Here is a 17,103-nt window from a genome sequence, read left to right on the forward strand (position 1 = left end):
CAGGAATGGAATCCAGGTAACAATGGGAAATCACTATAGGAACAAGCTTTTTCTAAGGCACGAGGCTCAAAGATCCGGCTGGGGCCGAGGAAGAGGCAGTCCATTTATTAGGGCAGGCATCCAGCAGCACCAATTAGTGGCGCACTGGCACTTGAATCTCACTGAGTTGCTGCATGCACACACTAGGAGGCGGGGACACGTGCAACTAAGCACAGAAGACGCCACTAGAGTCGGGAGAGGTGAGTGTAGCTGGCCTGCTGGGGTACGGGGCAGCACATGGGTGTGCCTGTGACTCGAAACGTGGGTTGCAGGGGCACCCGTGACAGCAGCATTTGATTTCTGGGGTGGTATTTAGTGCAGTACTGTGGTAGTTGGTCCTTCGAGGTTGCTGGTTACTATTGTAGCTCTTTAAAGGAAACCTACCACGTGAAATAGTAGGTATAAGCTGAAAAGACCGAGCACCAGCTCAGGGTGAGCTGGTGCCGGAGCATATTTTCGTTATTGTCATAAACCGCTGTATTGCAGTTTAAACACTTTTTAATGTTTATATGTGAAGCTTCGGCGCACCATGTGCGCGTGACGTCACTTGGTTGTGCGCTTGGTGCGCCGAAGCTGCTTCACATATAAACATTAAAAAGTGTTTAAACCACAATACAGCGGTTTATGACAATAACGAAAATATGCTCCGGCACCAGCTCACCCTGAGCTGCTGCCCGGTATTTGCAGCTTACACCTACCATTTCACTTGGTAGGTTTCCTTTAAAGTTGAGCAGTTTGAAAATGTGGCCCTTGGTCAATAAAAGGTTGTGCCTTCATGGTCTAAATAGTTACATTTCCATAACTAACCTCCAGTCCAAATTTATAGAAAAAATAATTGACAAAATATTTAAGGCAGTTGACAAGTCCGTCATCAAGACTCTGGCGGGTTATGTTATCAAAAATGCTGCCAGTGATGGGGGTAGTGAGTTTGTTGTGTACTCTGTAATATAGCTGGTGTCGATACACGGTTGATTCAATAGCCATCAATGCCAAAACAGTCAGATGGTTCTGTAGATAAAGAAAAATAAATTCAAATATTAGTCTTCCATACAGTAATACCCCTCTATAAGTGTCTGTGAGTCAGTTCTCAACACATATAGAGATATATGGAACCCTGAGTTACCTTGAGGCAGGGCAAAACACTATCTGCACATTTTCTCAGTCCTCCACACCACAAGGCTGGGTCCACAGGAGCAATATACAGTATAGATTTCTCCAGCAACTCTTTTGAGGTTGGACTGTAGAGAGTTCCATTGTAATACAGACCCTAAAACAAAAGGAACACATACAGTTATATGTTTTATCCCTCAAGGACACAAGCAATGACATTTTTATCGTGTTTTTTTTTTCTTTTTATTCTTGCCATATGAGGGGGGAGGGGTTTGTTTTTTAATGAAGTGGTTGTATTTTTTAAAGCATTATTTAATCATCATATTTTATATACCGTACTTTATTGGAAAATTACAATTATATATAATAGTTTATGTAATGTCATTGGACCAGGCCAGATGCAGACAGCTCTTCCTGGTGTGTAGCAACCATGCCGGCTTCTTGTAGACTCCCATTCACTTCAGTAGTATTGGCTATTAACCCCTTAAGTACCCAGCCCGATTTTCCATGTGTCACTATATGCGATTATAACTTTAGAATGCTTTAACTTACCAAAGTGATTTTCTAATTGTTTATTAATGACATGTTGTACTTCACCTTAGTAGTATATTTTTGTTGAAATGTTTTGCACTTATTTATTTTTTAAAAAAAAGGAAAATATGGTGAAAATTCTGAAAATTAGCAATTTTTCAGTTACTAACATTAACAATATGTTATTTGGATCTTATCACGATGTTACAATGTTATAAAATTTTAAAATGTTTATTCAGTCCTAAAATGTACATGTTCATGCAGGATAAAATGAGAAAACAAGTCTCAGATGTTGTTGTGAAGTTTCTCTAGAGTATGGCATTACCCCACATATTGATGTAAACCACTATACGGGAGATGTAACAGAGCGCAGAAAGTAAGGTGTGCCATTACGTTTTTGGAGGGCACATTTTGCTGAAACAATTTCAGGTGCTATGTGACATTTGCTGAGCCTTTAAAGGGGACCTACCACCACATTTCTACCTATAAAGGTAGAACGGGTGGTAGGTGGATGAATGGGACGTGAGGTTAGCCCTTTTTTGCCTGTATATGCAAATTTTTTTAAGCGGCTACTGGGGCGTGGAGTAGCCGGACATGAGGCTACCGTCGCAGCTACTCCACGCCCAAGAAGCCTCATTCCTCCACCTACCATGTAATCTTCGGCGCGCAGCTCCTCGGCGTGCAGCTCCTGCACATGCGCAGAACGCAGGCCTACGTGTGCGCAGCCGAAGCTCCGAGGCCGGCGCTACTGCGCAGAACGCCGGGTACTCGGACAAGGGCGTGCAGCTACGAGGAGCTGCGCGCCGAAGATGACATGGTAGGCAGAGGAACGAGGCTACTGGGGCGTGGAGTAGCCGCGACGGTAGCCTCATGTCCAGCTACTCCACGCCCCAGTAGCCGCTTAAAAAAATTTGCATATACAGGCATTAAAGTTTACTAAAGGATAGCCAGGACGTGAGGATTAGCCCAAAAAAGGGCTATCCTCACGTCCCATTCATCCACCTACCACCCCTTCTACCTTTATAGTTAGAATTGTGGTGGTAGGTCCCCTTTAACACACTAGAACAAGAGAAACCCCTAAAAAGTGACACCATTTGAAAACTAAACCTCCATTGGAGTATATTAAAAATATTTTTGGGGTGGCTATACCCCATTGATTAAATTTTATTACATTTTTGCCATATTTTCTTTCAATAACTTTTATTGGTGTACAGGCTTTATAATAATTTTATATTATTGTACAGGCTGTTACAGACGAGGCAATACCTTATATGTGAGGTTCGTGTGGTGATTTTATTTTTTTTATACGTAGGAGTTTGATCATTTATGGGGCATTTGGGGGCTTTTATTATTTTTTAATTAATTTTTTTACAGTCCCACTCTGGGACTTGAACAAGTGATCAGATGATCACTAGCCACAGTTGCTCCATACACTTGTAATTTACACCACGTATTCTGAAACCTTAGTAAGTTTATGTCCATCTTGCTTACAATAAGTATGGTATCCCTGTAGAATCCATTATGCGAAACACGTGTTGTGGCTCCTTTGGTTTGTATGATATCTCTGGTGCTCTATTGTACTTGTTTTTCCCTCCAGCTAGTATTAGGTGTAGGATACCACAATGACTACCTTTATTATAGTAGACATTATGCAACAGTAATTTGATTTCTATACTCCTATGTACTCTATGTCCCTGGGATGTCATATCTTTCTATTCCATGTCTGTTCTAAAATTTTAATATACAAAAATGTTTTAGAGATTATACTTTAATAAAGTTTTGTTTTTTATTCTTGCAAATCTGAGTAATTTTACAATCAGTTTTGGTGATTAGATTTTAGAGAGAAAAGCAGATTAGGAAGGCAGGTGTAAGGCTACATGTAAATGAGGTCCATGAGCTATCCACAAAAACAGCAAGCTCACGGCCCCCATTGAGATCTTTTGTTTACAGTCATGGTGCAGTGAGCACACTGGCCCACATTTACTAAAAACAGTGTATAATGCAGGGTGCGCCAGATTCAGGACTTCTGGTGCCCGCTCTTGGTGAATATGGTGCTCCCTGCATTGCACCGACAGAGACCACCAACTTTTTTTGTGGCGCACCTTTATCATAGAACTTGCAACACAATTCCGTGATAATGATTACACAAGATAAATCTGGAGCTTGGTCCAACTGAGCATCGGAACTCCCATTTCAGTGCAAATGTGGTGCAGACGCTTCTTAAATACCTGTGCAGGCAGTTTGCACTGAAAAGAATGTGCAAAGTCCAACAGAAAACTGGCACAGGAGCTTTAGAAAATGTGGCACACTGGGGCATATTTACTAAGGGTCCCGCGGCTGCATTTCCCGACTTTTTGGGGTTTCCCCGGCTTTCACGCAACAGAAATGGGGGGTTGGCTGTCGGACTAACCGTGGGATTTAACATTTAAATTTGTGTCGCAAGCCAAGCACTTACATGCACCGGAAAGAAGAAGGTGAACTCCGGCGGACCTGAGCGGGGAAGCGATACATGCAGGATATCGGGCGCAGGATCTTCTTTAATCGTGGCAGAGTGTATTCTGGTGAACACTCCGGATCGGGGATCGCACAGGACCGGGAAAGTAAATGTGCCCCACTGTGTCTCGCTGCAGCCTGAGTGAGGAGAGTGGCTGCACTGCAGAGCGATAGGGCAGGTCCTATTCATGCCTGGATGTGCAGTGCGAAGAGGACCATGAACATTGGGGCTTATTTACTAAGGGTCCGCAGCCACACTTTCGTCGGATATTCCCACTTTTTCAGGGATGTGCGCCGCTGGGACAGGTATTTAACTGGAGATTTTGGCGCACAACAGTGTGGGGATTCGTGCTGAGCGCAGCATTTAACTTACAATTTGTGTCGCAAGACAATGCACTTACATGCATCAGGAAGAAGAAGGTGAACTCCGGCGGACCTGAGCGGGGAAGCGACACATGCAGGATATTGGGCGCACAATCTTCGTGAATCGCGGCAGATGTCCATTCCGGTCGGACAATGCACTTTAGGGGATCGCGTCTGGTGGGTAATTAAATGTGCCCCATTGTGTGCATGAGGTCCAAGGATGATAAGAGGAGAAGGGAGCCCTTTGTTCTGATACACTATAAGTTTTTTTTTAATGCACAATAACTATTGATTTGTGCAAAGTTCAGTAATTTATAAACATTGCATTTACATTATGCCAATGCAGCTTACTTTTCATGATTAGTTAGTTTGACATGTATGAACGGAAAAAGTGTTCTTTTTGAAAACTTTATTTTACTTTTACATTTTTATGTCTAGTGCCCTGCTTATTCAATCACTTTTAATACCTTTTCATGCAGTGAAATATGTCTGTGAGGAGACTTCAAATGCCCCATGCGACCACTAAAATAAAATACTTTAAGTTTCTTTGATCTCTGTGATCTTGTAGCAGTGGCTAAAGGAACAGGCTATAACCATTAAACAGGAAAATATTACTCAGCAAAAAGAGATAAACCTCAGTGCAATTGGAAGAATACTCTAGTGGTTTCACAAACTTCAACTGATACATCATCTTGCAGATAACCATAAAACAGGACCACACTGTGGAGATATTTGAAGCATATGGGCGGAGGTGTGCGTATGGCAATGCAAACACCCAGGGCATGTAGAAAAGACAGTTCATCAGAGAGACCTAGGTAAGAATAATAATGAATAATTGTTAAAAATGAAATCAAATTAAAGGTTCATTCATGTAATTGCTGTCTTGTGGATAGGGGATAAATGTAATTAGTGGGGCAACCTGCTATACTATGGTAATAGCAAAACATTCATGAATAACTTATTCATTATGCAAAGCTATTATGCAAAGGACATATTATATTCCAAAATATATTTTACATACTGTTTATGCTGCTTTTATAAAACAACAGTCCATTTAATGACCGTTAATACCTCTTGGAGGGTGATCCAGATGACAATGGTGGAGACAATTTTGATGATATGTAATTCCAGTAGTCTCCACAAGAGTACTTGGACATCATGAATAAAACAGAGCAGAGTCAGCAACAAAGACATCAGCTTATTGACCACTAACACCCATGGGTTTGTATCTGGAAATAGATAAAATATTTTAGTCCTTCAAAACATGAATATCCTGGTTAGTAATAATAATTATAATCATCATAAATCGTTGCTTCTATAGCGCCATCATATTCTACAGCACATTACACATCATGGGGGACATATACAAACAAAAAAAGACATTACAGATTCTATAAAGATGAACCAGACAATGCTATAGACGCCTTAAACATAAATTGTATATCTCTTTCTAAGGGGACGTATATACTGCCGACATATATACACGGCGTACATATATGCCCCCCATACATCGCAAAGGCCTCACGGCGCCGTGCACGCGTGCAGCACAGTACCGCTCCGAACCCCGTAGAAAGATAGGACAAGTCCTATCTTTCAACGGAATATGGCGCCAGGCTCTATTTTAGGCTATGGAGAGGGGCAGGGGTGAGCGGCACTCTCCCACTCCTCCTCTCCCCGGCACTGCGTTTTCCCAACCCTGCCCCAGCCCACAGGTTTTCCAGATTCTTGAAGAATCCCTAAAAACTGCACAGGAACCCATTAGTTAAGTGGTATCCATTATCACCTTAAAACTGTTGCTTACTGTCTATTGTATTGTAGGAAAATGTCTGAGATAATGGTGTACAAGTACTAATAGCTGGAATTGTTGGAAAGGTATAAAGGATGGTGCTCTATAAAAATATATGGAATAAGATGGGTTCATATTACAACTAGCTAACCTAATTGTTTGACTTTGGGCCACACACTAAGGGCATTATCCCTGGATCTCTCCGGTATTCACCCTTAACCCACTATACAGGGATCTGAACTTCACTGCAGAGATATCACAAGACCTCTTTCTCTTGTGGTGGTCCCAGTGAGGATAGTAATTGGCCCAGTGGGCACAGAGACCCTGGTGTGGAGTACCGAGGGGTCAGGTAAGCGAATGGTCCAGGTCAGTCCAAAGTCAAGGCAGGCAGCATACAAGCAATGTCAGGAAAACGGCAGCATAGGATCGTAAACAAGCCAAGGTCGTACACGTATGGACACAGATCAGGAACGAAGTCACAGAACAAGCCAAGGATCAAACGCAAGTATTCAGAAGAAACAGGATCACCATCCAGCATGACTATACTAGCTAGGAACCTTTGCTCAGGCCCTGGGGAGTAGAGTAGGCTGGACTATATAGCCCAAGGTTAGCTTTGATAGGGGAGAAACAACAATATATAGAACACATATAGAAATTAGACCTAGGATGACCAGCTATGACCATCCATTTAACGAGTTTAGTCAGACATACAGAAATCAATGAGATGACCCTCTCTAATCACAAAGATTTGTAAAGCAAACAGCCTCTTCCATGTGCACTTTATTACCAGGAGACTGTGGATCTTCCTCAGTCGTATCCCCATCCTCCGTAATGTTATCAATTTTTTCCAATGTATTCTGACTTGAGCTTTTCTGTTTATCAGCATCCATACTATAGGAGAAATGTAGTTATAACATTACATGGAATTGTTAATACATCTATTACATTATACGCTATACACAACCACTATCTCTCTGGGTCTTGCTTCAGGCAAACAGTTAATAGTTACTTTACCACCTGAAAGCCTCGACTTCCAGGGAAATTTGTTTGTAGATGGCAGTAAAAGGGATAAATGGTCGTATAGGGACTGGTCAAATCCACCATAAAGAAAGCAAACGGTACAAAGTGGCACTACATAGATTCCTTCTAAAACAGGGTTTCTAAACAAGACTGTTAGATGGACACATAGAAGACTAGAAACAGGAAAGGACCACTTTTCTAGGGAGAAAAATATATCAGTTTGCTGCATGTTTCTAGTAGTGGTCTAGATCATCTAAGCCTATTTCATTTCTTTTTTTTTCTCTTTAATTCTCAATGACTTCTCAATGTAAGTTTGCAGGAAGTTAGGAGTCACATAATTATTGCAGTGAATCCCTGACATATGATATACCCTGACTTGCTTATTAGTCCACACATTTTAGTGGGCATCACTGCAATAATAAGCGAACAATAGACATTCTGATGGAGAAACATCCTGCCTTTCCCTAGCATAAAAGTACAACTGTCGCTGGCCAGGAGGTAATATTCCCAGCTAAGATGTACAAGGTTAATATGTCAACTTAACACAATTTATCACTTGCTTCTTGGAAAGCCATTTTATCATTACTGCTGAACCCTGGAAACTAATCATTTAGTTTTGAGAATTTCTGAGAAGAATTTATGGTTGATTCCTTACGTTGACTTTAGATTGCCAAGGTTGTCTTTTATCCTGCAAATAGAAAAATAACAGCATTTGAGAGAAAGTAACAAACAACTACAAATATCAGTCAAAGCAAAAGTAAAATATCTTGTGTTCAGCTTGTGGAAATGAATCAGTATGTTGGTCCAATCCCATGTACTGAGCACAATAAACAAGACAGAAGTTATTTCATCACATGCAATCAGCAATATGATGCAATGGGGAACATTTATCAATCAGTCTGAAAGTCAGAATATTTCCAGTTGCCCATGGCAACCAATCACAGCTCAGCTTTCATTTTACCAGTGCTCATGAATATTTTAAAGGGGAGCTGTGATTGGTTTCCATGGGCAACTAGAAATATTCTGACTTTCAGACTGCTTGATAAATCTGCCCCAATGACTCCCTCTCTGGTGGCCAGAACTGAAGCAAAGATGCTATTATAGTTCTGACAGTAGCGACAGTTTAACTGACAGGGAGTCACTGCATCATATTTCTGTATGATGCAAGGACTCAGATCCTGTGCAATGTAAGCAGTCAGTGGGATTGTAGCAACTTATGGGTTCATTTTTTGGGGGCTGGGCATGTTCATGTGCCGGTGGCTTTAATCTGAGGTAAACATTGACTCTTCTTTTTCAGTGCTAAAGTGTTCAGTAATATGCCCTATATTTCCACAAATACCACACCGAATCGCTGCTGCAACCTCAGAAGGTGGCCAAAAGGTTATAAACCATTGTATGAGCCATATTTAAACCTGAGGCAGAGACCCAACATTTCTGCCATAGATGCCATGGGTCATTTTTTTTGCAGAAGTATGGTTACATTTTTTTTCCAAAATCCTCTGTGTGAACATAACCTTACTCTTTCATTTACATAAAATAAAATGTGCAGTAGAGGCGTTCCTGTTAGCATAATAAAAGGAAAAGACTAAGAACATAAAGGGGCACATTTACTAAGGCTTTGGGCTGCTTTGTGACGCACTTTTTTCAGACTGTGTCCGTTCTTTAATGTATTTAAGTAGCAGGTGTGTTGCGATTGTGTCACACGCCACCCTTTTTTTGGCGCAGCTGCGCTGGCTTCCATGCGACACAAATTAGGGGGCTACCGTCGGGCGATTCGACTGATTCGGACTGGGCGTAGAATTTAACTTTCAAATTGTGTCGCAAGCCCAAGCACTTAGATGCACTAAAAAGTTGGAGAACTCTGTCGGACCTGAGCGAGGACGCGACAGATTCATGATATCGGGCGCATGATCATAGTGAATTCCGTTGAACTCCGGTGACCGGGTAAGTAAATGTGCCCCAAAATGTTTCAAAATCTGCAATGAATCAATTAAAATGGCAACACAACTCACAAACAAACCCTGTAATATAACTTATTTTTTTATAATTTAACATGCTATTTTTAAGTTATACTTTTATGTATAAGCTTGTTACTTACACATTTGCCAGAATGAGGACACGATTTTCCAGTTTCTTCTTGCTGTTTTCATGAGGAAACATAAGTAATGCAACGTAAAATACATTTAAGCTGCTTTTCTTCCATTAACATTCAAGTGGAATACACAAGCAAGTCCCTTCTGTATACACACCTGTCATGAACGCCTCCTTCATTGACTGGGATATTATTTAGATCTGTGAACTTCAAGAAATCTTCATTGAAGTAGTAGAGCTGAAGAATACAAGCGAGGAGGAAGGAGGAAGGAAGCAGTATTCCAGCGAACAGCTCCACGGTGCTGTACTGCTCCAAACCCAGGTCTCTCAGTCTGACCATGAATACCGGTGAGAAAGAGGATGTCACTGACCTTATATACATCTTTCAAGCCTTCGTGCTATAATGAACATGCTGTAATTTTATTCTACTTCAACAGAAAAGCATTATAAAAAGGTTCCAGTTTGAATATACGTTGGCACAATCCTTTACCAAATATTATAGCATTTTGGCTCAAGTAATTCATTAAATCGATTCCATGTGACAAATTCACCTCTTATTACTTTTTATTGTATTTTAGTATGTCCAAAGCAGTGGCCAAATGTTTGCACTTACCCCTCCTCTGACATTCCCAGGATCTGAAGGAAAAATCCAGAGATGGTCTTGAATTGGTAGACATAGACAGCTATGAGAACCACCATAGAGTAGGAAACCACAGTGATCCAGAAATACTTTAGGATTCTTCTCCACCAATCATAATGAATCTGCACATTATACAAGAAAAGAATTGGGCAAAATTACATGTGGCTTCATTTCCACTGTGCAGTTCAAAGGCTAACAAGATCTAAATTGGTAAGCCCAAAAGAATATTGTAACTTTCCAGATACTAATGTTGTGGTATACCATGTACATAAGTCGTGCACTTTTCTTAACTGCGATATAGAGCTGACATAATTATACAGATATCAGTAATTTGCTGCCCAAAAGCATAAGAGAACTGGGAAGAGCTTAAACCAATGAGACATGACTCGTCTCAGAGTCGCCTGTTCACACAACTTTGTTGTAATTACTTTGTTCTTGAATTGTTAAGAATTCACACATTTTTATTGTGAACCTAGAAAAATGGGAAAACTGCCCTTTAAAGGGGTTTTCCCAATAAACAAGTTAGGCTCTATCCACAGGATAGGGCCTAACTTGCTGAATGGTGGGGGTCTCAGTTGTACCCTCTCCGAACCCCTTATCGCTCCCTGTGATGAGCGGAGCGGTTGGTCGCTCACGGTTGAACTGCCCCATTCATCTCTATGGAGCTGACAGAGATTGCCGAGTACGACGCTCAGTAATCTCCATCAGCTCCATAGAGATCGGCTGCTCCGCTCATCTCAGGGAGTAACGAGTGGTCAGAAGGTGGGACATCGGACCCCGCCTTCTTGAGATCTGTGGGGGGTCTCATCCTGCAAAAACCGCTTTGAAAGCTTATCTATTTGATTTAATTGAAAAGTTGTCCTCACCTTGTACAAAGACACGCAGAACAGGAAAAGCACAATGTAGAGGATCTTATACACCACTACCTTCCCACTAAAACTGATGACAAAAAACATGGCACCGCAAAAGTAAATCCAGTACTTCACCAATGTACCTCGCACCAAAGAGCCAACCATATCCATAAAGGCATTAGGAGGTTCTTCAGTTTCTGCATGTTAAAAACATAGCATATGTAAATTCACTGTGAGTAAAATATATAACAAAGAAAATTGAAAAAAAGAAGACTGATGGTCATTTTATGTAAGACAGGTCTTTGCCTGGCTGACCAATATTATTTTAAGCATGACATTATAATATAGAACACTGTCAGATGAATACTGTTGCCTACTAACCACTTTCCTCCACTAGAACCTCTTTTAGTGATTCCTTTTCTTCGTCCTGTTGTCTCTCCTTTAGATTCTGTCTTAACAAAGTCCAGAACACAAAGGCATAGAATATCTGAAGAAAAAAATGTGGTTAACCATATGTCATTGTATTCATAGAACACAATCAAAAGGATAAATTGTTTGCCTCACCTTTAATCCAAGATGCGTACTTGGCATAGCATATGGCTTCAAGTCAAAGTCGATAAGGACAGCTGTTGGTATTCCAGGGAACAGCTCTTCTTGGGTAATATTGAGACCAACAAAAAAATTTTGAACCACTAAAATGTTTGCATAAGAAGCTAAAAATGGTGCACTTAGCATGGCGTATCGACGTCGGTCCCGGGTCATCCAGATTATACATGACCATATTAATAAGACAAATGTCAGCCAGCTGTTGTGTGTGATGCTCCAAACCTAGGTAGGAAAGGTAAATACAGTGACTGAGTAAAATAGATGAACAAAGGAAAACTAACCCTTTAATTTATTATATATTATCTAAACTACTCCAGATAAAAGATTCATCATAGTGCCAAAGTGCCACCATAGCAGCTGCTACCGGCCCCGCACAGATAGGGGCCCAGACAGGCCACTAGGCTGTCAACTCTTCCTATGTCTTTCAGACTCAGAGTGAGTTGACAGCAGTGATGAAGAGGCGGACTTGCAGAAGATACAAGTGAAAATGTCTGGCTGCATGCAGGGCTTAGGACTGAGATCTAGCAGAGCCCATGCATCACATGCTGCATGGGAAGCAGCTCTCTCTGGAGCAGTGCTGAGACTTCACTGCACACAGACAGCGGCTTCTTGTACAGTTATCGATGACCGGCTGCAAACTGTTAGATCATCCCCCTCCCTCCTGAAATGCTGCCAGAGACATGTGTGGTTGTCAGAGTAGTGGGCAGGGGTGTAACTTGAGGGGGTGCAAAGGGTGCGGGCGCAACAGGACCCGAGAGTCTTTGGGGGCCCATAAGGTCTCACTTTCCCATATGATAAGATTAGTACTATAAAGCATACATTATAGTCGGGCCCTGGCACAGACTGGGGCCCATCAGCTTCAAGTTTTGCCACTGGTAATGGGAGATAGCAAGAAGAGGAAAGATGATGGGGAGAAACCACACATTCAGGCATGAAAGTATGAACTGGAAGATAAATGTGGGACCCCTGGCCTCTGTCCCCCAAGGTATGTCCCCAGCAGCTTAATTGTGTGCTGTGTCCCCCATTTCCCGCATCCCCAGTCAGCTATCCCCATGGAATAAGAAAGAATCCTCCATTATAGACTTGTTGAGGCCATGTCTACATGCTGTGGTTGAATTGCATTTTGAAATACAATTGAAAGGAAGCAGGGAGCATCACACTGAAACACTTGCAATGAGGAGCAAGGATCACGTGTCTTGTCCTGTTTACATGTTGCTTGTTCCTGATCGCAAGTGTTTCAGTGTAAAGGCATAATGCCATTGGGCCAAGATCATCCTTACTGCATTTTTAATTGTGTTTCAAAACACAATTAAACCACAGCACGTAAACATGGCCTCAAGGACACTATTATAGATGATTTTTTATAAGTACAGAAATGCAGAGGTGACATTAAGACCACAGCACGCACCCACTCTAGTCTCTGCCTGCGGCTTGTATACGCTTACAAGCATGGTGGCTGAGTGGGTAGCACTTCTGCCTTGCTGCACTGGGGTCCTGGGTTCAAGTCCCACTCAGGTCAACATCTGCAAAGAGTTTGTATGTTTCCTCTGGGTACTCTGGTTTCCTCCCATACTCTAAAACAAACTGGTAGGTTGTTTAGATTGTGAGCCCCATGGGGACAGGGACCAATTTGACATGCTCTGTGAAGCGTTTCATAATCTGCGTGCATTATATAAATAAAGAATTACTATTATTATAGCCAGGACTTGGAGCTAGTGCATGCTGTAGTCATGATGTCACCAATGTAGCTCTGTATACATACAGAAATGGCACAGTCCTGGACCAGAGAACTGGAGGGAGATAAGTACAACTGCATTCTTGTTTTTACAACCCTCCATACCCCTGATAAAAAAAATAGCCCCTTTAATCTTTATATTTTAAAAGTTATACAATTTTTCAAAATACTTTCTGCATCATTTCCTCACGATTTCTACATCTCTGCTTGCCGTCATCCTATAGGAAGCTTCATTGTTTACTTCCTGTGACTAGATGTTGGTCCATGGTCATGTGATGTCACACAGGTGCACAGATCATTATAACACAGAGCTCTGATTACTCTCTGTGATACTAATGAGTCCTGCACCTGTGTGACATCACATGATCATGCACTGATTGATGAATGACAGCAATCAGAACTAAAATACAATTGATACACAGAGTGTAAATTGGCAAATTGATAGAAACAATACCATTTGCTGAAGGAAAGGGGGTGTTATATTATTTGGGGGCCACCAAGGGGATGGGGTTACAGTAATAAATTAATTTTGATGAAGGTGTGACTGTAAATTGTGGTGGTCAGTTTATTTGCACCACAAATGTACAGTTTGGGGGGCCCCTGCAAAATTAGGCTATGGACCCCATAAATTCTACTTCTGTCCCTAATCGACACAAATATTTAGCAAAAATAGGTCCAGCTCACATGTATTTTGGGGGCAGTTTCTGTTGCAGATTGTTCTGTAGATCCCTCCCCTGACCAGAGTAAGCAGTGCTCCCCTGACCAGAGTGATCCAGCACCAAGACGCTCCAGTTATTTAAAAAGTTTTGTCTTCAGACTTTATTTGAAAAATTCCAATCAATCCATACAACATATCCAGCACAGGTACAGGTAACATCATACCACCCACACATTTCAAGCGCAACCATGCTCTTAACCATGCTTAAAGGGAACCTACCACCACGATTCTACCTATATAGGTAGAACAGGTGGTAGGTGGATGAATGGGACGTGAGGATAGCCCTTTTTAAAGCTTATCCTCACATCCCGGCTATCTTTTAGAAAACTTTGTAGCGCTGATATGTAAATTTTCTTAAGCGGCTACTGGGTTGTGGAGTAGCCGGACATTTCATCTTCGACGCGCAGCTACAAGTACCCAGCGTTCTGCGCATGCACAGAAGCTCCGACCCCGGAGCTATGGCTGCTCAGCCGCAGGCCTGCGTTCTGACCATGCGCAGAACGCTGGGTACATGGACGAGGCCGCGCAGCTCCTCGTAGATGAAAGATTTATCTGGCACAGAATTAGAGTGCAAAGTCTAACTCCGCACTGGTCTAATCAACAACACTTAATAAATCTCCCCCAATGATATGTGTTTCTTCTTAATGCATCTGCAACACAAAGCAAATACAACTTCCCAGTAAAACATTGATTTTCCCTACGACTGCAACTGCGGCCGGGAAAGCGGCTGCCACAGATAAATGTAGGAGTATTTGCCTGTGCGCTGCACTGTCTTCCTGTATCAGTGCAGCGCATGTGCAGATGGCAGCCGCGTTGGTCAGATGACTGTGGTGGAGCACCGTGCAATTAGTACGATGATCCACTACTGAGCCAAAGCAGTAGGAGGCGATGACGTCTCTTAAATTTATCAAGCTGCCTAATAGAAAGAATGTGCTTATTTGCCCATGGCAACCAATTACAGCTCAGCTTTCATTTTACCAGTGCTCATGAATATCTTAAAGGAGAGCTGTAATTGGTTGCCATGGGCAACTAAACACATTCTTACTCTTAGGCATCTTGAAGTATCTCCCCCTGTGAGTGTGAGTGGAAGTACTGTTATCAGAATGTTGAGGGTGCATTCACATGTGGCATTTGCATTGTGTACAAACGCAATGCAAACACCCAGTGCTGGGCTTAGCCCCATCGCATATATATTTACAGGGAAACGCATGCGATCGGCAACAAGCACCCAGTTTTTGCATGTACACGGCTTTTTGCCGATTATATGCTACAATGCTTTACCTACATCAGCACTTATATGGACATTTTTATTGTGTGGAGGAAGAAAAAAGGGTAATAAGAATATTACCCACCTTTGTACAATAAAAATGCCCTTCTGTATTTCATCAGCACTTACAAAGGACAAATGTGTAGCAGTAATGGTGGTGGTTATGGTTAGTGGGGAGGGGGCCGCTTTAGGACTTTTGCCCCGGAGCCCAGTAAACTCTAGTTACGCCACTGCCAGAAATGATCATTTACCAATTATATCTACGTCTTGAACTCAAAATCCCTTCTAGTATGATCCACCATCTTACCATCATGACAATCAGGGCACTGACATAACTCTGCCTCATGATGAATTGTCCAAGGACTGCCATACCACCAGGCTTTGACTCTGGATGTGTCTCCTCTGCGTCCTCCTTCTCTGAGTAACATGAAACACAAAACATTTTCTCTAAAAAAATGTTTGTTAACAGAACCAGTGAAAATGAAATATCTGGTAAGGTAAAATAAATGTTCTGAAATGGGTTTTAGATAGTTAAAGATATTTTTACAACTAGCACCACAAAATATAATCTAATAGGGTTTGCAAAATTAGACTGGACAGCCTTTTTCTATAAATACAGTACCATATATGTTTATAAAACATTTTTATATTAAAAACAAAATAAATCATATACCATAATGCATAAACAATCGTGTACAGTCACAACATACATCATGAGACAAGAAAGTATTTAACTACAGGCAGGCCCCAGGTTACATACAACATAGGGTCCGTAGGTTTGTTCTTAAGTTGAATTTGTATGTAAGTCGGAACTGTATATTTGATAATGGTAGATCCAGACAAAAAAATTTTTTGCCCCAGTGACAATCGGAGTTTCAAAATTTTTTGCTGTAATTGGACCAAGGATTATCAATAAAGCTTAATTACAGACACCTTACAGCTGATCATTGCAGTATGGGACTATAGTAAAGCATCCAGAGAGCTTTACCAGAGATTACAGTGGGCAGAGGGGTCTGTCTTTAACTATGGGTCATCTGTAAGTCGGGTGTCCTTAAGTAGGGGACTGCCTGTACCGTACATCATATTTAGCATTTGGGCACTTGAATGCTAAATATTCAGACACGAAAATGTGGCTATGTTTACACTGCAGTCAGTATCCAATGTTTTTCTCCCTTAAAATAAAAAAGGGTTGATAAATAAACTAAAATAAACTAAAGATAACTAATTTCATGTCAGATACTGTCCATTTTAATATTTATTATGACATCTGTCTATCTCACATTTATCTATAATACATCTATCTATCTATATGTATGTATAGATTAACTATATCTAAATCTATCAATCTCTGTTTTAAAAAAAAAAACTGATGTAATAACTGATAGTAAAAACTGAACTTTTGTTTGCTCTTATCAGTCACACCTCTGAAAATGTATGGAAATAAGATCTAACAATATAGTGAATTAGCAGAAATACAATGTCACTTTATTCCACTAATCTGAACATTGTGCATCGCAGATATTTTGGAATCCCTTGCCGCGAAAATATATGTATGTAAATGTATGTAAATCTTTATTGGTTGTCAAAAAAAATTAAAACTGTTCTTAAAAAAAAGGACAAAACTGAACCTATTTCTAACTTTCTGTCTTCAACTGATTTCAATATAAAAATTCTAACATCCATTATCCATGCGTTTTATCATAGGAAAAAATGCAGCCACTGTAATTTTTTCCATCAAAAAAAGCCTAACTGAACATAACTGATGACATAAAATTTTCATTGACTTCAATGGTATTTTTAATTGATACTTTAACGGAGGTAAGGAACAAAGGTTTGAACCATCGTGTGAACTG

General features: G+C 41.1%; 1 protein-coding gene and 1 long non-coding RNA gene across 2 annotated transcripts in view; one reads left to right on the forward strand and one right to left on the reverse strand.

The window, feature by feature from the left end:
• LOC140064316 (piezo-type mechanosensitive ion channel component 2-like) overlaps positions 1 to 17,103 on the reverse strand; it is an 87,788-nt gene that overhangs the window by 31,792 nt on the left and 38,893 nt on the right. Inside the window, exons 14-26 of the mRNA XM_072111074.1 lie at positions 15,558 to 15,667; positions 11,489 to 11,752; positions 11,306 to 11,411; positions 10,940 to 11,121; positions 10,047 to 10,195; positions 9,592 to 9,765; positions 9,441 to 9,482; positions 7,998 to 8,030; positions 7,110 to 7,213; positions 5,608 to 5,765; positions 5,171 to 5,347; positions 1,163 to 1,306; positions 847 to 1,047 (exon numbers count right to left, since the gene is read on the reverse strand). Of these exons, the coding sequence (XP_071967175.1) occupies positions 847 to 1,047; positions 1,163 to 1,306; positions 5,171 to 5,347; positions 5,608 to 5,765; positions 7,110 to 7,213; positions 7,998 to 8,030; positions 9,441 to 9,482; positions 9,592 to 9,765; positions 10,047 to 10,195; positions 10,940 to 11,121; positions 11,306 to 11,411; positions 11,489 to 11,752; positions 15,558 to 15,667 (1,844 nt within the window). The remainder of the gene's footprint in view (positions 1 to 846; positions 1,048 to 1,162; positions 1,307 to 5,170; positions 5,348 to 5,607; positions 5,766 to 7,109; positions 7,214 to 7,997; positions 8,031 to 9,440; positions 9,483 to 9,591; positions 9,766 to 10,046; positions 10,196 to 10,939; positions 11,122 to 11,305; positions 11,412 to 11,488; positions 11,753 to 15,557; positions 15,668 to 17,103) is intronic.
• On the forward strand, positions 96 to 10,226 carry LOC140064317 (uncharacterized). The gene is made up of 3 exons (XR_011847750.1): positions 96 to 239; positions 5,235 to 5,351; positions 10,067 to 10,226. It is a non-coding gene; the product is annotated as an uncharacterized lncRNA (long non-coding RNA).

Source organism: Engystomops pustulosus, chromosome 6, assembly GCF_040894005.1.
Source record: "Engystomops pustulosus chromosome 6, aEngPut4.maternal, whole genome shotgun sequence".
Taxonomy (NCBI): Eukaryota; Metazoa; Chordata; class Amphibia; order Anura; family Leptodactylidae; genus Engystomops; species Engystomops pustulosus.